Source organism: Haliotis rufescens, unplaced genomic scaffold, assembly GCF_023055435.1.
Source record: "Haliotis rufescens isolate VD_foot unplaced genomic scaffold, xgHalRufe1.0.p SCAF_11, whole genome shotgun sequence".
Taxonomy (NCBI): Eukaryota; Metazoa; Mollusca; class Gastropoda; order Lepetellida; family Haliotidae; genus Haliotis; species Haliotis rufescens.
In genome coordinates, this window is record NW_025963791.1 from 18,093,701 (window position 1) to 18,121,645 (window position 27,945).

The 27,945-nt window shown below is 36.2% G+C and overlaps 1 protein-coding gene across 1 annotated transcript; it reads right to left on the reverse strand.

The window, feature by feature from the left end:
- Positions 1 to 21,338: 21,338 nt before the first annotated feature.
- LOC124151982 lies at positions 21,339 to 23,530 on the reverse strand. Its single transcript, XM_046524696.2, has 3 exons — positions 23,337 to 23,530; positions 21,967 to 22,194; positions 21,339 to 21,517 (listed from the first exon to the last, which is right to left on the reverse strand). The coding sequence occupies exons 1-3, from the start codon at positions 23,497 to 23,499 to the stop codon at positions 21,477 to 21,479; spliced, it is 432 nt and encodes a 143-aa protein (XP_046380652.2). The 5' UTR covers positions 23,500 to 23,530; the 3' UTR covers positions 21,339 to 21,476.
- Positions 23,531 to 27,945: the final 4,415 nt, after the last annotated feature.

The following is a 27,945-nucleotide window of genomic DNA, read 5'->3' on the forward strand; positions in this document are numbered from 1 at the left end:
GACACTTGACTTGCCTTTGCATGTGTGTGCCAATATTGCAAATTGAGGCAGGATACCTTTTCGGGAACACTGGGTATCATCACTATTTTAGGAGCGATTTTATGATCGTCACTTTATTTACTATATTTACAAAATAGGTGACATGAATATTTGAAACGAAATGTGAAAGTTTAAATCTAAATTAATGACAAAAGGACAGCATCAACCTTAATATTTTGCGAAAAAGTAGTTCAAATGAGTCATAATTACACAATTATTCAAAAGAAAACCAATTATATAGATTTCGACAAAGCATATCAGTGTGATATTATGACAATGGCACTATATACTCCATTAACTACAAAAAACGGAAGGAATCAATTATTGGACATATGTGTATATCAAACAAGCCAATGGCGTCCGCTGTACAACTGTAAAAAGACATTGTTTGTGCATTGTTTCCAAGCAGTATGTTCCGTAACAATGCTTGTCCGTCTGATTGCAGGCGTATTCATCTGAAGTCGTGGTGCAAAAGGACATCTATGTACAGTCTAGGAACACAATAGCACGCCGTGGACCTCGGGAATTCCATCTGAAAATGAAAATGCAGAACATTTTCATAGAACGAAAAAGGTTTTCAAATCTTAGAACAAATTATGTTCTAATTACATTATACATTGGCACTCGTTATTTCAAGTCCCGTTATCTCACAATTTCGCTTTATAAATTTCTAAACATAACCTGCAATCGCAACATCCCATTTTCTCTAAATCTCTACATCTGACACTCTATATGGCTGAAATAATGGCGATTCGACGTTATAGTTTAACTCACTCACTCTTTCATATTAAGCATTAGGCTTAAGATAGATTTCGAAGTGACGGGAGTCGCCCGGATTTAATTATTTGTGTACGTCGATATCGTTTTTTTCTTTTGTTACCGTGTCAATATAGCTAGGTATTTCCCTCTACAAATTAGCCGTAATACTTCTTAAGAAAAGCACGTTGACAAGCACACATGTTCATATTTAAATTACACTCACGCTGTTCCTGGATCGGGTAGGGGACGTGGTGATGATTCAAGATAGAGGCTTGGGATTTCCAGAAGGACAGACGAAGGAAAATAATCCCCAAAGACATGGACGTCATCAACCAGAACCAGTACCACGTGTCAATGGTAGGGGAGAGGGTGTGGCTGAGGCATACCGGGGCACCGGTAGCTACCCCAGCACTCAACACCAAGGTGACACGGTCTCCACTCTCCAATGAATCTGTAAAAAATGAAATATTAGTTAATAAGTTAGACTAAAATCTAGTCTCTGAAATGAACATATCGTACATAAAAAAAACAGTTGTTCAGTTATCTTAATAAAAAATAATAAAAAGGAGCCCAGTGACTCTCTTCATCCTGATACTGCAGTGATCTAGACTTGCCAAACATTATAGACTTGCATGGGCTGTATTTGATATATATTTGTGTCAGGGTCTGTAAGACAGACTATTAATAAGCCTACTAGAGATTTAACTGATTGTATATTAATATCCAACTGCCGGCTAACAACTACGTGACTCTAACCGATACTAGTACATGTATATTACTGGACTGGCAGTCTTGATGACATCCTGATTGGGGCTATATTCTACAGGATAAGTTCTCATTCTTTACTACATTGTCTCATGCCCTGTTGCACGTCCACTTTGATAACACTCATTATTTTTAAAAAATTGCAATCGAGACAGTTCCGCATCCAGAATACTGTCACGATCATATATCACTTTCGCCTAATTTGTAGGCAGATTTCTCAGTCTGGGTTAAATGAGGGAGTGAATATCGCTTTAAGCACATCTACAATTTGCGTCTCCGAGTTAAAGTGGTGTGAGCACATGTATAATGGTTTGGTGTTCGCGTATGGTAAGTTTCATACACAATATCATGGGTTTGGGATCGGATCCCTCGAAACAGGACTGTATGGTAGAGGAAACAAACCTTACAAAGTACGCAGGAGTATTGTCGCTCTTTCTTCTCCCAATTACACACCATACAGGATTCAGGCATAAATCTTTCTGGCAGGATATTAAGCAAAAGAGGTGAGGTGAAATAGGGTTTATTATCACATTCAGGATTATTGCACTCATATTGCGACGTTCATGCACCTGTGTGTGTCGCTATTTGTTCTATATTGGACAAATGTTGGTTTTATAGTGCTTGCCGCCCACTGACATACCATGCCGCAGTTTAACATGGATACTCCACTCAGACACAGTATACTGACTCCTCCTGACCAGTGCCTATTCAAGCCCCTTAAATAAGGGGTGGAAAGTAGCATTAATCTGACCGGACCAGTTTTGTTAATGTTAAAGGTATCCCAAGGGTTAGTAGTAAAATTTCAAACATTTGGGGGGTATTGCTATACGTTGTCACTGTTCGGACGAGTAGAAACACGCGAAGATCCAGAGTAGAATAGGTCTTCAGCAACCTATGCTTGCCGTAAAAGGCGACTATGCTTGTCGTAAAAGGCGACTATGATTGTCGTAAAAGGCGACTAACGAGATCATGTATGTGATCGTATCCAACAAATTCAACTTATTGATTAAACTGTTACCGATTCTTCACTAAAGCAAAGTACATTTGACGTGTTATAGAACCATGAGTAATTCCCAAATGATCACAAACAATATAAGATGGCCGCTCACAAGGTAAGCTAAACAGAAGGTAACTTACCACAGGTGAGAATGATCCTAAGTTCGTCAGTGGACACAGCAGTAGCCAGTATAGTACAGTTACAGTGATCGATACTGTCACAGCCATTGGAACTGCAACATCTGTATATATGACACAGTAGACAGAGCATCATCAAACATAACCTGCTCATCGTGATATACATTATACGTACACTGCACAACTGCTACTGCTTGTACAGATCACGTTGATCTATATGCGACAACCTACTATGATATCCACTTATCTCAACAGGCTCTGTTGTCGGATCGGATCGGATCGGATCGGATCGGATTATGTGACACTATCTCGACGTCTGTAGCGACCAGAACTGGGATACGACCAGAACTGGGATAAACACCGTAGAGAATTATATCTGTGGCATGCAACTATGTGTTTAATTGACAAACATTTAATAAGAGCAAAATCATCTGCACTTCTTGTGTTTTGTATTTTTACTCCGTTCTGCAAAGTGCGCCAATGGCAATGCTACTGACTCGATGTCCGACATTTGCAGCTAAATATAGCAGCGTATAAAAGTGGTAATGCGGAACTAAAGCGGAATACAATATCGCTCATGACAAAATGCAATTCCTATAAATATGGTCGTGTTGCTTATTATCTGTAATTACTGCCCATTGCCATGTTTAATTTCTAACCATGATATCACTCCCAAATGTATTATTTAATTGTCTATCATATCATAACCTTTGTGAGGTGGTGACATGTTTAATAACAGAGTAAATTTTCTGTTAAATAGCTATCTTGGCCACTTCTGAACACAGTGTTTCCTACAAAATAGAAAAAGCCAAATGAAAATAAAATTATTCTCTAATTTATGTATTTTAAGGTTGTTATGCCACTCATTGGTGGGGATACAAGCGTAATAATTCAAGTTCCTAGGATGTTTGTGTTATGCAATTTTGCAAGAGTTATGAGAGTTGGACATATTTCTTCTCATACACAGTAAAACAGCAGGTAAATGTCTAGGAATAAATACTCATGACATTGTACAATAGGCCATGATGTTCACAAAATATATGTGGGAGGGTATGTACATCAATATAATAATATTAATTATTTTGAATATAACTAAGTGTGTCATTTAACATCAAACAATGAATACTCAACATGTCAGAGTTGAAAGGGGTACAGTTAAATTTGTACTGTTCAAGGGATTTCTAAGCCCCAACACCGCACAGCCCTCTGGCAACTGATGTGTGTATTTTTGTTTGTATTCTCAAGTCCCAAAGTCATTTTTTGTAAATATTACTATCATTATCATGTTAGATTTTAGTGGTAACAATTATTCAAAATCACTCCATTTGATTATTGTGTACATGATGATAAAAGCAACTATTTTCTTATATTAATGGTGGAGGTACATGTAACTGCTTCCAGGCATAGCAGATGCAGGATGTGAAACAAGTTTGTGCTTCATCTTAGAAGTCTAACTTAAAAAATAAAAGAAACTAATTACATATAGAAATATTAGAGTAGAAATTGTTGAAAAAGATTTCTCTTGTTAAAAAAAGATTTCTTTAATGTTCCTTTGATTCACCCACCACCCTATTCTTTTTCTCATTGTTTTAAAGGAAAAAAATACATATGTAATACCTGGTATGACAAAATCTCCTTCCTGGTCAGTATTAAAATAACTGGGAAACTCATTGAACCATTCCTGGTAGCTTATTGACATAAATACGTTGAAGCTTTCATAACCGTTTTGCCAGCAAAATGTCCTCATATTTCTGGGGAGACCCTAACTGATGAACCTAAATGATATTATTTAATATGATTGAAATATTTACAAAGGTTTCAAAATTACCAACTTAAGACAGATAACATATATTTAATAAACCCATTACTAATAGAGAACTGAACTTGTTATCTCATGCTCTGTCATCATTGACATTAAAATTTGCAAGACAAAGCAACAGTAAGAGTTATCCTCCCTTTACAACTTGATCAAAATGGTCGTCTGGTCCTTGCTGTTGAAGGCCAAGTGGCTGAAGTTTCTAAGATAATATTTCTTTGAAAGACGAGAATGTGTAGGTAAGTCATTATACCTTTACTTTTTACCTTTTTCTGTGGTTTCTATCAAGGCAGGTACAGACCTAGCACAATGTCATACATTGTGCAGTCAGTCCCTCCATGATGATCAGTTAGCCTATTACAGCTGTGAAGGGGACGAAGCTTTTTTTAAAACTATGTAGTTTCATATTCAAAGCTTATTGTCAAAGTACATGTTTCTCAAAGGTTGTAAATGTGAATGACAATGTTCAGAAAACAAAACTCTCAAGATTCCTTTCATTCTTGAAAGCATAACATTTATGCCACTTCTGGTTGAGGGGATGTGAGTAATAATATAGTCAACAATCTCTTAACATTAGCAATATTGACCCATAGCATTCAGATTCTCCTCACAGGTTTGAAATGTTATTTACTATCATCAGCCAAGAAGAAATCTTAATATTCCATTAATTGTAGATTTTAAAGGTGTTATCCCATTTCTGGTCAAGGTTATATGAATAATAATATAGTAAAAAAATCTCTTAAAATTAGAAATCTTGACTCAAAGTGTTCAGGCTTTGCTCACAGGTTTGAAATGTTATTTACTATCATCAGCCAAGAAGAAATTGTAATATTCCATTAATTGTAGATTTTAAAGGTGTTATCCCATTTCTGGTCAAGGTTATATGAATAATAATATAGTAAAAAAATCTCTTAAAATTAGAAATCTTGACTCAAAGTGTTCAGGCTTTGCTCACAGGTTTGAAATGTTATTTACTGTCATCAGCCTAGAAGAAATCTTAAGATTTCATTAATTGTAGATTTTAAAGGTGTTATCCCATTTCTGGTCAAGGGCAGATGAGTGATGATATAGTTAAAAATCTCTTAAAATTAGAGGGGGCACAGGTGGCCGTGTCTGTGCAGAGTTGCGTCCCTTGGATCCGCCAGAAACCTATGATGGTTGGTTCGAATCCCGGTTCACCCCAAAAATGCTTCAAGGTTTGTCAGCACCATCACTTCAGGCTTTCCTCCCACATTAAGCTGACACATCGTGATATAACTGGAATAATGTTAAAAGTGGTGTTAAACCCAACTCACTTAAAAATTAGAAATATTGACCCATTGCATTCAGATTCTGCTCACAAACTAGAAATGTGCTTTGCTATTAGCAGCCAAGAGAAAATCTTAAAATTCCATTAATTGTAGATTTTAAAGGCGTTATCCCATTTCTGGTCAAGGTGATATGAATAATAATATGGTAGAAAATCTCTTAGAATTAGAAATATTGACCCATTGCATTCAGATTCTGCTCACAAGTTTCAAATGTTATTTACTATCAGTAGTCCTGAAGAAATCTTCAGATTCCGTTAACTGTAGATTTTAAAGGTGTTATCCCATTTCTGGTCAAGGTTATATGAATAATAATATAGTAAAAAAATCTCTTAAAATTAGAAATCTTGACTCAAAGTGTTCAGGCTTTGCTCACAGGTTTGAAATATTATTTACTATCATCAGCCAAGAAGAAATCTTAATATTCCATTAATTGTAGATTTTAAAGGTGTTATCCCATTTCTGGTCAAGGTTATATGAATAATAATATAGTAAAAAAATCTCTTAAAATTAGAAATCTTGACTCAAAGTGTTCAGGCTTTGCTCACAGGTTTTAAATGTTATTTACTATCATCAGCCAAGAAGAAATCTCAATATTCCATTAATTGTAGATTTTAAAGGTGTTATCCCATTTCTGGTCAAGGTGATATGAGTATAATATAGTAGAAAATCTCTTAAAATTAGAAATATTGACCCATTGCATTCACATTCTGCTCACAAGTGTGAAATGTTATTTACTTTCTGCAGCCAACAAGAAATCTTAAGATTCCATTAATTGTAGATTTTAAAGGCATTATCCCACTTCTGGTCAAGGTGATACGAGTCATAATATAGTCAAAAATCTCTTAAAATTAGAAATACTGACCCATTACATTTAGACCTTTGTTCATAGGTTTGAAATATTATTTACTATCATCAACCGACAAGAAATCTTAAGATTCCATTAATTGTAGATTTTAAAGGCATTATCCCATTTCTGGTCAAGGTGATATGAGTCATAATATAGTAAAAAATCTCTTAAAATTAGAAATACTGACCCATTACATTTAGACCTTTGTTCATAGGTTTTAAATGTTGTTTACTATATTCAGCCAACAAGAAATCTTAAGATTCCATTAATTGTAGATTTTAAAGGCATTATCCCACTTCTGGTCAAGGTGATACGAGTCATAATATAGTCAAAAATCTCTTAAAATTAGAAATACTGACCCATTACATTTAGACCTTTGTTCATAGATTTGAAATATTATTTACTATCATCAACCGACAAGAAATCTTAAGATTCCATTAATTGTAGATTTTAAAGGCATTATCCCATTTCTGGTCAAGGCGATATGAGTCGTAATATAGTAAAAAATCTCTTAAAATTAGAAATACTGACCCATTACATTTAGACCTTTGTTCATAGGTTTTAAATGTTGTTTACTATATTCAGCCAACAAGAAATCTTAAGATTCCATTAATTGTAGATTTTCAAGGCATTATCCCACTTCTGGTCAAGGTGATACGAGTCATAATATAGTAAAAAATCTCTTAAAATTAGAAATACTGACCCATTACATTTAGACCTTTGTTCATAGATTTGAAATGTTATTTACTATCATCAACCGCCAAGAAATTAGAAATCTTGACTCAAAGTATTCAGGCTTTGCTCACGGGCTAGAAATGTTATTTACTATCATCAACCAAGAAGAAATCTTAAGATTCCATTAATTGTAGATTTTAAAGGCATCATCCCACTTCTGGTCAAGGTGATATGAGTCATTATATAGTCAAAAATCTCTTAAAATTAGAAATACTGAACCATTACAGTTAGACCTTTGTTCCTAGATTTGAAATGTTATTTACTATCATCAACCAACAAGAAATCTTAAGATTCCATTAATTGTAGATTTTAAAGGCATTATCCCATTTCTGGTCAAGGTGATATGAGTCATAAAATAGTCAAAAATCTCTTAAAATTAGAAACACTGACCCATTACATTAGGATTCTGTCCACAAGTGCAAAATATTATTTACTTTCATCAACCGAGAAGTAATCTTAAGATTCCATTAATTGTAGATTTTAAAGGCATTATCCCACTTCTGTCAAGGTGATATGAGTCATAATATAGTCAAAAATCTCTTATAATTAGTATTATTGACCCATTACATTAAGATTCTGCTCACAAGTGTGAAATATTATTTACTATCATCAACCGAGAAGAAATCTTAAGATTCCATTAATTGTAGATTTTAAAGGCATTATCCCATTTCTGGTCAAGGTGATATGAATCATTATATAGTCAAAAATCTCTTAAAATTAGAAATACTGACCCATTTCATTTAGACCTTTGTTCATAGATTTGAAATGTTATTTACTATCATCAACCGACAAGAAATCTTAAGATTCCATTAATTGTAGATTTTAAAGGCATTATCCCATTTCTGGTCAAGGTGATATGAGTCATAATATAGTAAAAAATCTCTTAAAATTAGAAATACTGACCCATTACATTTAGACCTTTGTTCATAGATTTGAAATATTATTTACTATCATCAACCGACAAGAAATCATAAGATTCCATTAATTGTAGATTTTAAAGGCATTATCCCATTTCTGGTCAAGGTGATATGAGTATAATATAGAAGAAAATCTCTTAAAATTAGAAATATTGTCCTATTACATTAAGATTCAGTCCACAAGTGTGAAATGTTATTTACTATCACCAACCGACAAGAAATCTTTAGATTCCATTAATTGTAGATTTTAAAGGCATTATCCCACTTCTGGTCAAGGTGATATGAATCATTATATAGTCAAAAATCTCTTAAAATTAGAAATACTGACCCATTACATTTAGACCTTTGTTCATAGATTTGAAATGTTATTTACTATCATCAACCGACAAGAAATCTTAAGATTCCATTAATTGTAGATTTTAAAGGCATTATCCCATTTCTGGTCAAGGTGATATGAGTCAAAATATAGTAAAAAATCTCTTAAAATTAGAAATACTGACCCATTACATTTAGACCTTTGTTCATAGATTTGAAATGTTATTTACTATCATCAACCGACAAGAAATCTTAAGATTCCATTAATTGTAGATTTTAAAGGCATTATCCCATTTCTGGTCAAGGTGATATGAGTCATAATATAGTAAAAAATCTCTTAAAATTAGAAATACTGACCCATTACATTTAGACCTTTGTTCATAGATTTGAAATATTATTTACTATCATCAACCGACAAGAAATCATAAGATTCCATTAATTGTAGATTTTAAAGGCATTATCCCATTTCTGGTCAAGGTGATATGAGTATAATATAGAAGAAAATCTCTTAAAATTAGAAATATTGTCCTATTACATTAAGATTCAGTCCACAAGTGTGAAATGTTATTTACTATCACCAACCGACAAGAAATCTTTAGATTCCATTAATTGTAGATTTTAAAGGCATTATCCCACTTCTGGTCAAGGTGATATGAATCATTATATAGTCAAAAATCTCTTAAAATTAGAAATACTGACCCATTACATTTAGACCTTTGTTCATAGATTTGAAATGTTATTTACTATCATCAACCAACAAGAAATCTTAAGATTCCATTAATTGTAGATTTTAAAGGCATTATCCCATTTCTGGTCAAGGTGATATGAGTATAATATAGAAGAAAATCTCTTAAAATTAGAAATATTGTCCTATTACATTAAGATTCAGTCCACAAGTGTGAAATGTTATTTACTATCACCAACCGACAAGAAATCTTTAGATTCCATTAATTGTAGATTTTAAAGGCATTATCCCACTTCTGGTCAAGGTGATATGAATCATTATATAGTCAAAAATCTCTTAAAATTAGAAATACTGACCCATTACATTTAGACCTTTGTTCATAGATTTGAAATGTTATTTACTATCATCAACCGACAAGAAATCTTTAGATTCCATTAATTGTAGATTTTAAAGGCATTATCCCACTTCTGGTCAAGGTGATATGAATCATTATATAGTCAAAAATCTCTTAAAATTAGAAATACTGACCCATTACATTTAGACCTTTGTTCATAGGTTTGAAATGTTTTTTACTATCATCAACCGCCAAGAAATTAGAAATCTTGACTCAAAGTATTCAGGCTTTGCTCACGGGCTAGAAATGTTATTTACTATCATCAGCCAAGAAGAAATCTTAAGATTCCATTAATTGTCGAGTTTATATACTTTATCCCATTTCTGGCTGAGGGGAAATGAGTAATGATATTGTAAAAAATCTCTTAAACTTAGAAATATTGACCCATAACACTCAGGTTCTGCTCACAAGTTTGAAATGTGATTTACTATCATCAGCCAAGAAGAAATCTTAACATTCCATTAAGTGTAGATTGTATGATGATATTGTGTATAAAATGTCATAGGTTGATTATGACCTGTGAACATCTGTATAGATTGATGTATTACCACCTTCCCTGGATATGTGTATTTGTCTATTTCTAGACTTGCTAAAGCCAAACTGGGGAAAGTGGAAATTGATAGTTTATACTGAAGGGTTCATTGGTCTGTTGAGGGCTCAAACAACTGAATACAGGCAAGCTACTGCTAGCACTGACCTGACACACTAGCCATAAACATGTCACAAGATGATTCCCAAATTACTACTGACTAGTTGTCTGTTCAGATCTCTTACTGCTCAGGAGATTGTTGATACTTGAATTCCAAGGAGTAACTATCTCTATGAAGGGTGTGAGAACCTCAGTGTAAATTTAAGCAAGGTCATAAGCTCACATTGTTAATGTTGTAGCAGAAAAAAATAATTTTACTTTACTGGAATTATTTGAATTATACCTTGCTTCAAACCATCCATTCTGTCATTAGCCTTAGATATGTACGAACCCATGTAATCCTGTGACACATTAAAAGCTGCTTCTTCAGCTCTCATTCTGTTTGATAAGATATTGATATATTGTCGTATTATGTTCACGTCGCTGTCAGGGCGGCACCAAATAAATTGTGTGAGAATTCACCAATAAAAGGTAGCAATGCTCTCTTGGAGCGAGTTTGAGAACCAACAATTTGACCTTGAAGAATAATGTTTCTGATCAAAGTAAGCCCTCCTAACATGTCTTTGAAAGTGTCGTCATGTACGCGATAAGTAAAATTCATTATAGCCCTCATATTTTCATCACAGGACATATGATTTGCCTGAAGACTAATTCTTACTAATACTTTGTACACCATGTCTGAACTCCTGAAGCAAAGACAAAAAGAAACTATTCTGCCTGACATAGATTATCAATATGTACATTTTACCTCAACATTCAAGTAGATCTCTACATTAACTATGGTAATAAGCAGTACTTCTTTGTTCTCATTTCATTTGCCAGGTACTATACTCAACAACAAAAGTTCCTGTGACACCAATATTTTAGTGTATTTTTCAAACAAGTAAAGTTTGGTTTTCAATATTGTAGTACATGTATGGAATCTAGTCACAAAAACGCAACTGCTACAGAAAAGCATGCATTCGATGCAAAAGTTGACTTTTATGCAAGCCCCATGCATTTCACTACCCAAGAATGGGTATAAAAACATGTGCGTTAACTAGATTCCATGTGCATTGTTTAGCATCATGCTGACAACAACTACTCAGAAAAACAACAAAATTACGCAATTATTCCACATTACGAAATGCCACGCTTGTCCGAAAATGAGCGCCTGTAAACAATTTGGTGTTTATGGCAACATTGGCAACAGACGAATGCAGTCAGACACAATCCTCAGAGTGGCAGGCCATGCGTAACCATCAATCGACAAGACAACTTGATTTGAACAATACACCTACGAAATTGATTCCAGCCAGCAACAGTGACTGCAAGAAGCATCCCTGGCCTTTGACGAATATCTTCACAAACCGTACCTCACCACCTCAGATGTGCAGGGATTGTCGCCAGAAGACCAGCCAGACGTCCCATTTTGACAGGAAACCACCATCAAGCATGTCTACACTGGTGTAGACAGCGTCTACGCTGGACGGCCATGCAGTGGGGACAAGTTCTATTCACTGACGAGTCTCTTTTTCACCTCAGCCAAAGCGATGGACGGATTCGTGTGTACCTACGTCAAGGTGAATGTTACTTCAATCGTTGTGTTATGGAAGAAGATTGGTTCGGGGGCGGCAGCATTATGGTATGGGGTGGGATTACAGCAAGACAGAGGACCTGTTTGATAGTGGTAGAGGGAAATCTCAATGGACAGCGCTACCGCGACGACATCACTGGCCCTGTTGTTCTACCGTTTTGTCGTCGTCATGGCCCAGGCATTACCTTTCAACATGACAATGCCCGGTCTCATATTGTTCGACTTGTTCAGGATTCTCTTCAACAAACCAACGTAATTGTCATCCCCTGGCCGGCTCACTCCCCAGATCTCTCACCAATCGAGCACATATGGGATGAGATGGATCGGCGCCTTCGATGTCAACCACGTGTTCCACAGACACAGCAGGAACTTCAAACATGCTCCAGCAGATATGGACAGATATCCCACAGGACTTTGTGCGACGCCTGGTCTATTCCATGAGACGAGGACGTGTTGCTTGCATTGCAGCCAGAGGTGGACACACACACTATTGATTTGTAAATTGACATTTTGGCATGTTCATGTTTTTTTATGAAATCACGCATTTTCTGAAGTCAATCAATCAATCTTTATTGTATGAAAGGCCATTGGCCCATATACACATACAGATAAACAATATCATTTACAGCTGTACAGCGCATTATATAATTATTGGATAACTAATATGATGCTTGACATGTAATAGAGGTATTGTAATAACAGTGGTAATAACCACAGTGGCAGCAGTAGTAGTATAAAATACAAAAGGAATACAAAAGGAATGGAATGGAAATATGAAGTTTTACGTCGCAAAGCTTTCAGCCATAGCACGACGTTCAATACAAAAGGATCTATCAGTAATATACTCATCATGTCATGACAATTTGACAATTTAAATGTATATGCATTTCTAGTAGAAACAAACAGACAAAAATGAAATGTAGATACTCCTGATCTAGATGCGAAAGTTTCAAAACAACTAATTATTTCTGGACATATCGGATTTACTAAGTAATTTACTACGCACTCGTAGACTTTGATAGATGTATTGTAATATCTTAGTTAATTTTTTACTAGGGATACCATTAAAAGATAATATTTTGTTCATGGAATAGTGGTTCTTAGTGATATCAGGCATATATTTCAATCTTAGGTTGGCGTAAATTGGACATATAAACAAAAAGTGTAATTCGTTTTCAATATGGTTTTCGCAGAATGGACAAAAACGCATATCCTTAGGAATAGAGGAGAAGCGACCCCTGTTTATGTTGCACATCAAATCATTTAACCCTAGCCTGAGTTTAATAAATGTGTCTCTAATTTTTCTCTCTGTTATAGTATGCAGGTAAACCTCTGGTGTTAGACAATATTTAAAGGTTTTATAGACGTCGTAGCGTGTACTGTTATCTAGTGACGACCTCCAGTTTTGAGTAAACATATCAATTGCTACCTGCTTAAAAGAGCTAAGAAAATACATTTTGTCTCCAACGCTTTGATTTAGCCAAACATATCCAAATCCGTGAGAGAAGAGTAAATGCTTAATGTTTGATGCCCAGGTTAAGTAACCAACACTTTCACGATAGACAATCATTTCGTAGCATTTTCTTGGGATTCGTTCTCGCGACATCTCTGTTATTTTGAGCCAGTATCTGAGTAAACGTAAATATGAACAAATATATAACGGGTATCTACCACATTCGCCATAGACCATATGACTTGGAGCTGATTCAGAAACATTTAGTATGACAAATTAAACCATTTGAACATTTACAGGAGTCTTTTATCTGTTGCAAACAGAAATTGTTTCAGATTTGGTAAAAAACATAACTTTGCATTAAATCTTATTTAATGTCACAGGAACTTTTGTTGTTCAGTATATATTATTACTTATATGGCCTTGACCAGAAAAAGGGAGAACACCTGTAAAATCTACAGTTAATGGAATCTTAAGATTTTCTTTCAGCTGATGATAGTAAATAACATTTCAAACTTGTGGACAGAATCTGAATGTAATGGGTCAATATTTCTAATTTTATGAGATTTTATACTGTATTATCATATAATGGGTAGGTTTCTCAGCAAAATAAAGCCAATGGATAAAAACCATATCCGTTGGGGTCATATGCAGATAGAGATGCAATTGTCAAAGGTCAAGTTGGGACTACTTTCACTGTTTATAAACAAACATGGCATCGCCCTTGTCATTCAGCGATCAAGTCAGAATTAACCATCGGGAATCTGGAGAAATATCAATTACTATGTATTTAACAAGCCAAGGCTCGCTAAATACAATGTTTATTCCTAATACAGGATATTTACCATCCCAAAACACACTCGCGTGATAACCTCTATTTATCACTCATATCACCTCAACCATAAGTGGGGGCGGTCGGGTAGCCTAGTGGTTAAAACATTGGCTCGTGACGCCGAAGACCTGGGTTGATTCCCAATATGGGTACAATGAGTGAAGCCCATTTCTCGTGTCCCCCAGTGATATTGCTGGAATATTGCTAAAAGCAGCATAAAACCATAGTCACTCGCTCAACAAGAAATGGTATAACACCTTTAAAATCTACAGTTAATGGAATCTTAAGATTTGTTCTCGGCTGATGATAATAAATAACATTTCGCACTTGTGAGTAGAATGTGAATGCAATGGGTTAATACTGTTAATTTTACAAGATTTTTGACTATATTAAGACTCATATTGCCTCGACCATAAATGGAATAATGCCATTAAAATCTACAATTAATTGAATCTTAAGATTTCTTCACGACTACTGATAGTAAATTCTTGTGAGCAGAATCTGAATGCAATGGGTCAGTATTTCTAATTTTAAGAGATTTTTTACTATATTATGACTCATATCACCTTGACCAGAAATGGGATAAAATCTACAATTAATGGAATCTTAAGATTTCTTGTCGGTTGATGATAGTAAATAATATTTCAAACCTATGAACAAAGGTCTAAATGTAATGGGTCAGTATTTCTAATTTTAAGAGATTTTTGACTATATTATGACTCGTATCACCTTGACCAGAAGTGGGAAAATGCCTTTAAAATCTACAATTAATGGAATCTTAAGATTTCTTCTCGGTTGAATATAGTAAACAACATTTAAAACCTATGAACAAAGGTCTAAATGTAATGGGTCAGTATTTCTAATTTTAAGAGATTTTTGACTATATTATGACTCGTATCACCTTGACCAGAAGTGGGATAATGCCTTTAAAATCTACAATTAATGGAATCTTAAGATTTCTTGTTGGCTGAATATAGTAAACAACATTTAAAACCTATGAACAAAGGTCTAAATGTAATGGGTCAGTATTTCTAATTTTAAGAGATTTTTTACTATATTATGACTCATATCACCTTGACCAGAAATGGGATAATGCCTTTAAAATCTACAATTAATGGAATCTTAAGATTTCTTGTTGGTTGATGATAGTAAATAATATTTCAAACCTATGAACAAAGGTCTAAATGTAATGGGTCAGTATTTCTGATTTTAAGAGATTTTTGACTATATTATGACTCGTATCACCTTGACCAGAAGTGGGATAATGCCTTTAAAATCTACAATTAATGGAATCTTAAGATTTCTTCTCGTTGAATATAGTAAACAACATTTAAAACCTATGAACAAAGGTCTAAATGTAATGGGTCAGTATTTCTAATTTTAAGAGATTTTTTACTATATTATGACTCATATCACCTTGACCAGAAATGGGATAATGCCTTTAAAATCTACAATTAATGGAATCTTAAGATTTCTTGTCGGTTGATGATAGTAAATAATATTTCAAACCTATGAACAAAGGTCTAAATGTAATGGGTCAGTATTTCTAATTTTAAGAGATTTTTGACTATATTATGACTCGTATCACCTTGACCAGAAGTGGGATAATGCCTTTAAAATCTACAATTAATGGAATCTTAAGATTTCTTGTTGGCTGAATATAGTAAACAACATTTAAAACCTATGAACAAAGGTCTAAATGTAATGGTTCAGTATTTCTAATTTTAAGAGATTTTTTACTATATTATGACTCATATCACCTTGACCAGAAATGGGATAATGCCTTTAAAATCTACAATTAATGGAATCTTAAGATTTCTTGTCGGTTGATGATAGTAAATAATATTTCAAACCTATGAACAAAGGTCTAAATGTAATGGGTCAGTATTTCTAATTTTAAGAGATTTTTAACTATATTATGACTCGTATCACCTTGACCAGAAGTGGGATAATGCCTTTAAAATCTACAATTAATGGAATCTTAAGATTTCTTGTTGGCTGAATATAGTAAACAACATTTAAAACCTATGAACAAAGGTCTAAATGTAATGGTTCAGTATATCTAATTTTAAGAGATTTTTTACTATATTATGACTCATATCACCTTGACCAGAAATGGGATAATGCCTTTAAAATCTACAATTAATGGAATCTTAAGATTTCTTGTCGGTTGATGATAGTAAATAATATTTCGCACTTGTGGACAGAATCTGAATGTAATGGGTCAATATTTCTAATTTTAAGAGATTTTTGACTATATTATGACTCATATCACCTTGACCAGAAGTGGGATAATGCCTTTAAAATCCACAATTTATGGAATCTTAAGATTTCTTGTCGGTTGATGATAGTAAATAATATTTCGCACTTGTGGACAGAATCTGAATGTAATGGGTCAGTATTTCTAATTTTAAGAGATTTTTGACTATATTATGACTCATATCAGCTTGACCAGAAGTGGGATAATGCCTTTAAAATCTACAATTAATGGAATCTTAAGATTTCTTGTCGGTTGATAATAGTAAATAATATTTCGCACTTGTGGACAGAATCTGAATGTAATGGGTCAATAATACTAATTTTAAGAGATTTTTGACTATATAATCACTCATGTCCCTTTGACCAGAAATGGGAGAGCCCTTTCACATGTACAAATAATGGAATACTTGTAGCTGATTTTTATTAATTATCGATTAGATATTTACCCTTGTATTACTGTAATCAAACCGTGCAGAAGCGGCTTAACACCTTTAAAATTTATTAACTGTTGAATATTTATAATTAATTTTAGCTTTTGAAAGTGATTAGGACCACAAACTTAGCAAATATTGAGGGAGGTCATGATTGGTACTTTTATAGGGAATATTATACCAGTAAGTGTGTTACACAAGGAGTGTCAGAATTCAGAAATTCTTGTATTTACCGAGTGAGGGTGAAGGTAATACATGGATTCTTACATGAGTTTTGTAAAACAGAATATGTACTGTGTTTATCCACGTTTATCCACGTAATGCCAATCGCCAAGCACGGGTACTATCTTATTCCGTGTATTTTACCTTACCTTCCGCTGTCAGGGGTGCGATTGGTTAGCCTATTGGTCAAAGCGTTCGCTCGTCACGTCGAAGGCCCGGGTTCGATTCCCATCATGTGTTCAATGAGTAAACCCTATTTCTGGTGTCCCGTGCCATGATACTCCAGGAATGCTGCTAAAAGCAGTGTAAATACATATTCACCCACTTACTCACTCCTTCTGCAGACGTCTATCCACTAGACCACTCAGGCAGTTGATTTTGTGTAGAAGTGGTCCCCAGCAACACATGCTTAATTTTAATTGTCTTACTAGGTGACTTAATGGATCGGAGGTTCAACGTCCTCCGACGTGCTGGATGTTTGCTTATAATATCAATCACTATTTTGCTCTCTGCCCATGTGGACCAACATTTTACTGCAAGAACCAGTAACAGCAAAGCTGACCATGCAGGTAATATTCCCATGATCGGATGGGGAGTCCGGCTTAGAATCGTATAATAAGAGGCGACTAACGAGCCTCGGGTAGTCAGGTTCGTTATTTGGTTAATTGCGAGACATCGTACATGTCGGCGTGGGACGTTGTTCATACTTAAACCAATCGTTTATCTACATGTATTTATATCGGGGTACATGACACACAATTAACGAAGTCACTATACAAGCATGCCCACCCGGTCCATGGATTGTGGTGCCCGTGAAGACCCGGGGTAGAATAGGTCTTTTCAGCAATCCATGCTTGCCCTAAAAGGCGACTATGCTTCTCGTAAAAGGCAACTAACGGGATCGGGTGGTCTGGCTCACTGACTTGGTTGATGCATGTCATCGTATCCCAAATGCATGGATCGATGCTCATGATGTCTATCACTGGATTGTCCGTGTTGTCTGGTCCAGATTCGATTATTTACAGACCGCCGTCATATAGCTGGAATATTGCTCAGTGCGGCGTTAAACAACCAACCAACCAACCATCGATTGTCGCCTAACATGACAAGCGAAGCGGTGGGTATATTTTAAGCAATGCCCAACATAGACATATACAATGCACTGTCCATGGATCATCGTGATTTTAGGCTAGATATATAAATATATTATTTCGACTTGCTTCAATATATCTTTCCTTTATTTCAAATTGAAGCTGCCTGGTTCCTAAAACACTATGGAGTAACTATATACTCCTTTCTGTTAGGTCTGGTTTACCGGTGCATGCATGCATGAGGAGTCATATCCGTCTTACCGCTTATATCTGTTAGTTATACATTTATATTTATACATTTATTATAAATTTGCACAACAAACTTCTGAGCTTGCATTACCTGCATCATGTATATGTGATAGGGTTAAGTTAAGGAGGTATTTGAGGTTACCACTAACTTGTATATGTGGGTAGAATGCCATTCTGAAACAATCGTCAATATCCAGCTTGGATACTTCTTAGCATGTTTCAAAGCTTACATTGGTCTGCATCTACAGCATTCTGAAGTATGTATAATATAATACATCCGATACAAACCCTCTATCGTTATCTATCGTTCTGAGTGATGTATAGTTTATATCCGATATACAAACTCCCCCGCGTCTTTCATTTATAATGATGTATATAACATGTCTGACACCCCGCGTTTCATTCTGAGTAATGTATATTTTATGTCCGATGTACCTGTGTACTTTCCCGTAACTTTGTAAAGAGGAATGATAAAACACTTTCATCTTGTGTAATTTTCGCCTCAATCTTCTGGCAAACCATATACAATTAACCCATCGAACTAATTAAAAGAAGTGGAAAGAGCTTGTCTAAATGCAGAGGCAAGTGAAATAATTGTTTTGAAATTATATAAATATGATTTCTCACATCTACTCATGTGTGAATTACAAGGATTCCCTTCAGCACAGTTACATTAAATAAATTAATGAGGATACATGTTTTGCATTTCTATTCACATCGTGGGATTGGAGGAGAACGCACGTTAATTTGGGCCACAAACAACAGAATACGGAAAATTGTTTACAGTTACAAACAAAACAAAATCTAAATGGAATGCATAATGTGTCGAGGCTCTTTTATTTAACGGCCACAATCCGAAATATTTCAGAAACCCCTCAAGCACCGCCTTTACTTTTTTAATATGGACGATTCCATTCCATTCTATATACTATTGTGACCACAATGTGATGTAGAAACACATCCTTGATTTCAATTATTGATCTAATTATAACATAATTTGTTAAAAGAAATATCGCACAGACACTGACATTTGTGCATAAATGTGAATTGCACACAGAAAGGCGTGTGAATATTTGTCAAGTACTAAATAACAAAATAATAATAATACCTGAAGATGTTTCCAATTTATAGTGAAGAATTTAATGTGCGTTATTTATTTGGAATGGGACATGGAAATATACAGAAGATCATATTCAGTACGGTCCCACCCAAAATATAAACTAAATCATATTCCGCATATATATCGCCATGTGTTTTAGAGCTAACCGAAAGCATTACCGCAGTAAATGGGGTTTTGCGAAATTGTGGACTGTTTATCCCAGTTCTGGTCGTATCCCAGTTCTGGTCGCTACAGACGTCAAATACTTACAACCATATGCTTTTACGTACAGTCTGGTCCATTCTCGATTATTTATAGACCGCCGTCATGTAGCTGGAATATTGCCGTGCGGCGGTAAACAAGAAACATTTGAGTCGATTCTTACCACAAGTATGGGGAGCTTATACTGCCGAATCCACAACGTAAGAGGCGACTTATTGGATCTGATGGTCAGACTTGGTGGCTTGGTTGATAGGGTGTCAAAGTGCCCTCGGTGTGAATCGTTGCCCATGGTATCAATCACTGGTTTGTCTGGCCCCGATACAACTATTTACAAGCCGTAAAGTGCGGCGTTTATAAATGCTTTGAAGAAAAGGATGAACTTGATTAAATTATTTTTTATTCATAAATCATACATAAATCGAAGATGATTCAATTATGGCCAAGAATTGTCCACGAATTTACACTGTACTCTATATGGCGAACAAAATATGTCATTCCTCAAGCCAGTTGGTCTCCCCTCCTTATACATTCGAGTGAGAATTTCTTCTCGGATTGGCAAAATCAAAAAGGAATTTGGTTAAGAAATTTAACTTAAGCTTCAGCTCACACAGTTCAATAACAGTCGAATAGCCAATTCCCTTCCACTGATTTACCCACCTGAACTAGAAATATAAGAGACAAGGGCGAGAGCGGCTCATCTGTTCTGTTTTATATTTAGATCTCCGCATAAAGGATCATAATGAGAAAAAATATCCACAAGAGGGATGACTGCGACCTTCCCAATTGTCAACTTTCCCTTTATCCTGAGCAATAGTCCAGCTACACTAGCCTCTGGCGTCTACATTTGACAACTTTTGAGGTATAGTCGAGAATGCTCTTTCTACCAAGATTTCAAAGAATGTTATACGACTCTTGCTCAACATGGTTTCATCAAGATTACAACAGTCAGGCCTTAGTAAAACTTTCAAAAGGTTTTATTGTAGACATGTGGAGGACATTTTCAAATTTGACGCATCAGTGACAATACTGATGTCCGATGCAAAATCCCTATTTCGACTTTCGCCATATCATCCCTTTTTCTGGTGAACACTTGACTTGCCTTTGCATGTGTGTGACAATGTTGCAAATTGAGGCAGGATACCTTTTCGGTAACACTGGGTATCATCACCATTTTAGGAGCGATTTTAAGATCGTCACTATATTTACTATATTTACAAAATAGGTGACATGAATATTTTAAACCAATTGTGAAAGTTTTAAATCTAAATTAATGACAAAAGGACAGCATCAACCTTAGTATTTTGCTAAGAAGTAGTTCAAATGAGTCATAATTACGCAATTATTCAAAAGAAAATCAATTATATAGATTTCGACAAAGCATATCAGTGTGATATTATGACAATGGCACTATATACTCCATTCACTACAAAAACGGAAGGAATCAATTATTGGATATTGATATATATGTATATGTATATATATATATATATATATATATATATATATATATATATATATATATATATATATATATAAAACAAGCCAATGGCGTCCACTGTGTAACTGTACATTGTTTGTGCATTGTTTCCAAGCAGTATGTTCCGTAACAATGCTTGTCCGTCTGATTGCAGGCGTATTCATCTGAAGTCGTGGTGCAAGAGGACATCTATGTACAGTCTAGGAACACAATAGCACGCCGTGGACCTCGGGAATTCCATCTGAAAATGAAAATGCAGAACATTTTCATAGAACGAAAAAGGTTTTCAAATCTTAGAACAAATTATGTTCTAATTACATTATACATTGGCAATCGTTATTTCAAGTCCCGTTATCTCACAATTTCGCTTTATAAATTTCTAAACATAACCTGCAATCGCAACATCCCATTTTCTCTATATCTCTACATCTGACACTCTATATGGCTGAAATAATGGCGATTCGACGTTATAGTTTAACTCACTCACTCTTTCATATTAAGCATAAGGCTTAAGATAGATTTCGAAGTGACGGGAGTCGCCCGGATTTAATTATTTGTGTATGTTGATATCGTATTTTCTTTTGTTACCGTGTCAATATAGCTAGGTATTTCCCTCTACAAATTAGCCGTAATACTTCTTAAGAAAAGCACGTTGACAAGCACACATGTTCATATTTAAATTACACTTACGCTGTTCCTGGATCGGGTAGGGGACGTGGTGATGATTCAAGAGAGCGGCTGGGGATTTCCAGAAGGACAGGCGAAGGAACAACATCCCCCAAGAAATGGACGTCATCAACCAGAACCAGTACCACGTGTCAACTGTGGGGGAGAGGGTGTGGCTGTGGCATACCGGGGCACCGGTAGCTACCCCAGCACTCAACACCAAGGTGACACGGTCTCCACTCTCCAATGAATCTGTAAAAAATGAAATATTAGTTAATAACTCTACCAGAGATTTAACTGATTGTATATTAATATCCAACTGCCGGCTAACTACTACGTGACTCTAACCGATACTAGTACATGTATATTACTGGACTGGCAGTCTTGATGACATCCTGATTGGGGCTATATTCTACAGGATATATCGCTTTCGCCTAATATGGAGGCAGATTTCTCAGTCTGGGTTAAATGAGGGAGTGAATATCGCTTTAAGCACATCAACAATTTGCGTCTCCCAGTTAAAGTGGTGTGAGCACATGGATAATGGTTTGGTGTTCGCGTATGGGAGGTTTCATTCACAATATCATGGGTTTCGGATCGGATCCCTCGAAACAGGATTGTATGGAAGATAGGATAAACCTTACAAAGTACGCAGGAGTATTGTCACTCTTTCTTGTCTCAATTATATATCATACAGGATTCAGGCATAGATCTTTTTGGCAGCATATTAGGCAAACGGGGTGAGGTGAAATGGGGTTTATTATCACATTCAAGATTATTGCACTCATATAGCGACGTTCATGCACCTGTGTGTCGCTATTTGTTCTATATTGGACGAATGTTGGTTTTATAGTGCTAGCCGCCCACTAACATACCATGCCGCAGTTTAACATGGATACTCCACACAGACACAATATACTCGCTCCTCCTCACCAGTGCTTATTCTAGCCCCTAAAATCAGGGGTGGAAATTAGCATTAATCTGACCGGACCAGTTTTGTTAATGTTAAAGGTATCCCAAGGGTTAGTAATAAAATTTCAAACATTTGGGGGGTATTGCTATACGTTATCACTGTTCGGACTAGTAGAAACACGCGAAGATCCACTGTAGAATAGGTCTTCAGCAACCTATGCTTGCCGTACAAGGCGACTATGATTGTCGTAAAAGGCGACTATGCTTGTCGTAAAAGGCGACTATGATTGTCGTAAAAGGCGACTAACGGGATCATGTATGTCATCGTATCCAACAAATTCAACTTATCGATTAAACTGTTACCGATTCTTCACTAAAGCTAAGTACATTTGACGCCTTATAGGACCATGAGTAATTCCCAAATGATCACAAACAATATAAGATGGCCGCTCACCAGGTAAGCTAAACAAAAGGTAACTTACCACAGGAGAGAATTATCCTAACTTCGTCAGTGGACACAACAGTACCCAGTACAGTACAGTAACGGTGATGGATACTGTCACAGCCATTGGAACTGCAACAGCTGTAGATATGACACAGTAGACAGAGAATCATCAAACATAACCTGCTCATCGTGATATACATTACACGTACACTGCACAACTACTACTGCTACTACAGTACACGTTGATTTATATGACACGAAATACCAACCAGGAATATTCTCATATCTCAACAGGCTCTGTTGTCGGATCGGATCGGATCGGATCGGATCGGATTATGTGGCACTATCTCGACGTCAAATACTTACAACCATATGTTTTTACGTACAGTCTGGTCCATTCTCGATTATTTATAGACCGCCGTCATGAAGCTGGAATATTGCTGAGTGCGGCGGTAAACTACAAACATTTGAGTTGATTCTTACCACAGGTATGGGGAGCTTATACTGCCGAATCCACAACGTAAGAGGCGACTTATTGGATCTGATGGTCAGGCTTGGTGGCTTGGTTGATAGGGTGTCAAAGAACCCTCGGTGTGAATCGTTTTTCATGGTACACGTACACTGCACAACTACTACTGCTACTCCAGTACACATTGATTTGTGACATTGAAATACCAACCAAGAATGTTCTCATATCTCAACAGGCTCTGTTGTCGGATCGGATCGGATCGGGTCGGATTATGTGACACTATCTCGACGTCAAATACTTACAACCATATGCTATTACGTACAGTGAGTCTTTTATATACTATATTTTTTCCGTTTTAACAAGGTGAATGAATATGCTAATTATGGTAGATGCTAATTAGTTAAACATCAGCAGTCGACCTTTTTTCGCACGGTGTAATTATATCGCTGCAAAGTGCTGACAATAACTTTTAAGATCGGTTATTGGCATATAGCCAAAATGCACTATGCATTCAACAGTGGGGAGTTTTTGTCTTGTCTTAGTCCTGCAGAGAAATGAATATTTTACCCCAACCCAGAATTAAGGGATAAAGTTTTTTTATTGCTGGATTTGTTTAATGATGTACTCTGGATTATGAAACTGACTGATGACACTCTGTCATCTTTGGGCATTCTGAAATATTCAAGATGCCCACCGAAGCATTAAAATATCACTACTTTGCTAATAGTATTGGATATGGAACTACGTTTGGTGCATATCACTAATATTTTGCCTTCAACTAATTAGAATTTGTCATTCTAAATAAACTGGTATCATTTAATACATAATTTGATTCTTAAATAAGCAAGATAATTGACAAAATGGCTCCCGAAATATTATAAAAATCAACAAATACGTGATTATTTTAGGATTACTGATTATTCTGAACTTTCAAAGATGAATATTGGCTTAAGGATTTCTTCACATACATGCAGTCAGTAGTAGGTTTCTTCCTCCTCATCAATAACACGGTTAGTGAGTGGGTTGAAGCATACACTGGAGCTACAGGAGCAGGAAACTGTGCAAGGTAACTGGGCGTGACTGCAGCAAAATTGATTTGTCCTACACGGTGGATCACTGCCACATGTGCACTTCACAAGTTTCAAAATATATTTTGGTGTTAGATATGTATAATACAAAAACACTTTCAGGTACAGTAACTGGAAGTAGGCACTTTGATGTAATGTCTTAATGGAAATCAAACTGGGCTGGAACCATCGCAGTTGGATCTGGCTGTAACACAGCCTTCCACACACTGGTTTGGCCCGCTTCACGTTTCCCCAAAAGGCTTCATCTGTTGGCGGTAAAGTAGAGAGCTTGGGAATTTGAGAACAGCCTCTTCCAGGTTTGGTAGCCCAAACTTGTAAGCGAGCTTCTGTGATTTGCCATGAAGTGAGCTTCTTGTAACGAGATTGCGAGTAAATCTGCTGTAGGATCTCCAAACAGTGACCATCTTTTAATACCTTAAACACTTTTCCTTTACCAATCTCAAAACACGATGATGTTGTATCACAACCACCGCAATGCATGTGCTGCAAGTAGGTCTAAAACTATAGGTTCGTTTTCGGAAGAGAAGCTGCAATGTCCATGAATACCTGTACCTGGATATTCTGCAAGTAGTAGAAAGTAACAGGAGGAGTTGCATAGAAGTTACATAGGAATAACATATTCTAATATGTTGAAGGCAAAACAATAGTGATATGCATCAACAGTTGTCGGATATTCCATACCATTAGCACGGAAGAGATATTTTCATGTTTTAGCGGCCATGTTTAATATTTTAAAATGCCCAAAGATGACAGAGTGTCATCAGTCAGATTCATAACCTAGAATGAGTGCTTACACAAATCCCGCAATAAAAAAACCTTGATCCCCCAATTCTAGGTTTTTGTCCTCTCTGCCGGACTATCTTGGTTGAACAAATCGGCTGCTTTGCAAACTAAGTTTCTATAATGGTATGTTTCATGACCAGAACGGTGAAGGGACTGATGAAAATCTCCGAGTCTTTGGGTGAAAACAGAAATTATTTTGTGGAAACGGATTTCAAACGTAAAGAAAATAAAGTTTTACAAAATGACCAGACAATTGACAATAATTAACGATAAGTTGAACATTTGTTCATGAACCTGAGACGGATTCACTGGCCAATCCCAATGACAAGAGCAAAGGCTACAAAATCAGGTCGTCCAGCTGTCTAAGGTGGATATGCAGACAAAAGAGTCGAACATTTTCTTCCTATGTCCAGGCTCTCTGGAATGCTATTTGACTGTAAGGTGAAGAATCTGGGAATGGTACGAGACCTGCAGCTGGGTATAAACCACCATGGGGCCAGGGTGTGACAAACACCTCATTTTATATTCTGCAAGACCAGGGCCCACTTGCACAAAGCGATCTTAGCGCTAAGACTATCGTAACCCCATGTTAAAGTATGGGAGTTACGATCATCTTAGCACTGAGATCGATTTGTGCAAGTGGGCCCAGATATAAATTTAATTAAAACTATTAATCTAAATATCCAGGAACAATATATTTCTTTGTGCCAGGCAATTTCTTTTTTTCAACAGACTGAAGCATATTTATCTTTTCAAGTATTCACTGCTACTGTTTTGATGATGGATTCCGGGATAGAATTTGTCCCCAAAAATTGAAGTCAAAGCACAGGTGAGATTTGTCAGTTGTTCCGAAGCTGTATAATAAGAATATTAGGCATGTTTCTCATTGTATGTCATGTTATAAGTCATCAATGTGTACCGTTATGTGGTGTCCCACTAGGCACTATTATTCCCTGTGGTGCGGATCAGTGTGCTGTATTATCTTCATGTGCCCTTGCAGAACAGCTTGAAAGCAATACACATTCTGTTGTGTTATGGCAGACAACAGTAAATATATGTTGTCAATGTAAGTGAATATCCCCCGAAACATTTTGCATTTGGCGTAAAGGGCAAACTAGCTGTGAAAATTATGTGAATGGACCACAGAAAATCAGTGATGACACCAGGTGTTCGTGAAAAGGGTAAGGATATAGAAACTATACTCACTTTATAAATGTTGATCTTGAATAGTGTTTAAATTTTGATTTCCAAATTGAAAAGCGAAGGTTAAACCAGAAATCGGTACGTACAGAAGTTGAGTGTACAATTGGTAATAACCGCACACGATCAATGAATAATTAGCAAAGGATTGTGGCAGTTACAGCAGTCGCTTCGTGGAACTCTTGCCCTTGCCCCCTCTACACGCAGCCCAGACAGCGAATGGGACTTCTCCCAGGAAGCGCTGTCTAGTCAAACCCACCCAGAACCTTTCGGAGAATGTGAAGACTCCCCAACACTGCAGCCTTCTGCATTACCCAGATTGTCAGCAGGGCTGTATTCCTGGGTACTCTCCCAATGTCAGTCAACAGATTGGGAGGTACCGAACCTAAGGCACCGAGAACAATGGGGAGTCGGACAACTTGGTACTTGGAATGCAAGCGATACATTTCGAAAGCGAGGTCCGCATATTTGCCATGTTTTTCCTCAATCTTGTCAATCACATTAATGTCAAAAGGGACAGAAAATTCAAAGATATAAATGATTTCATTGGATTTATCAAAAATGACAAGATCAGGTTTGTTGGCCTGGATACGTCTGGGGCTGTAAATGGGCCTATTCCAAAGAATTTTGTATTTATCATTTTCCATGACGCCCTCTACATATTCTAGGTCGCACTATGGGTGGACCTCTGTGTCAACACCACAAGCATGGCGAAGATGGTAATAAACTGATGGAGCTACACCATCATGTCGTCTAAGATTCTGTGTTTGTGCCAAAGCTGGGCAACCACTGACAATGTGTTTGACAGTCTCATTATATTCATTACATAATCAACATTACATATTTACATTTTGATGCCAATCACACATTGACGGTTTCGTGTGGAAAGTAACTGGTCCTGAGCAGCAAACAGAAAGCCTTCTGTTTCACTTTTCAGGCCAGACGACTTCATCCAAGCAAGGGACTCTGCAGGATTGCTGATCTTCTCAACACACTGCACATAAAGTCGTCGAGTGGTCGTTCAGATAGCCTCTCCTTTAAAAACTGAGTCTGGGCCGACTTGATATGGCACTTCGCTTGGTTTACACTCATTTCTGTACCGTCCA

What these genes read in the sequence shown, in the direction of transcription:
- LOC124151982 (XM_046524696.2), bottom strand. Translation starts at nt 23,499, where the DNA reads ATGTATATCACGATGAGCAGGTTATGTTTGATGATTCTCTGTCTACTG. An exon ending in TAGGATAATTCTCTCCTGTG is followed by an intron (nt 22,195 to 23,336) that starts GTAAGTTACCTT and finishes CATTTTTTACAG; the next exon opens with ATTCATTGGAGAGTGGAGAC. An exon ending in CTACCCGATCCAGGAACAGC is followed by an intron (nt 21,518 to 21,966) that starts GTAAGTGTAATT and finishes TTTCATTTTCAG; the next exon opens with ATGGAATTCCCGAGGTCCAC.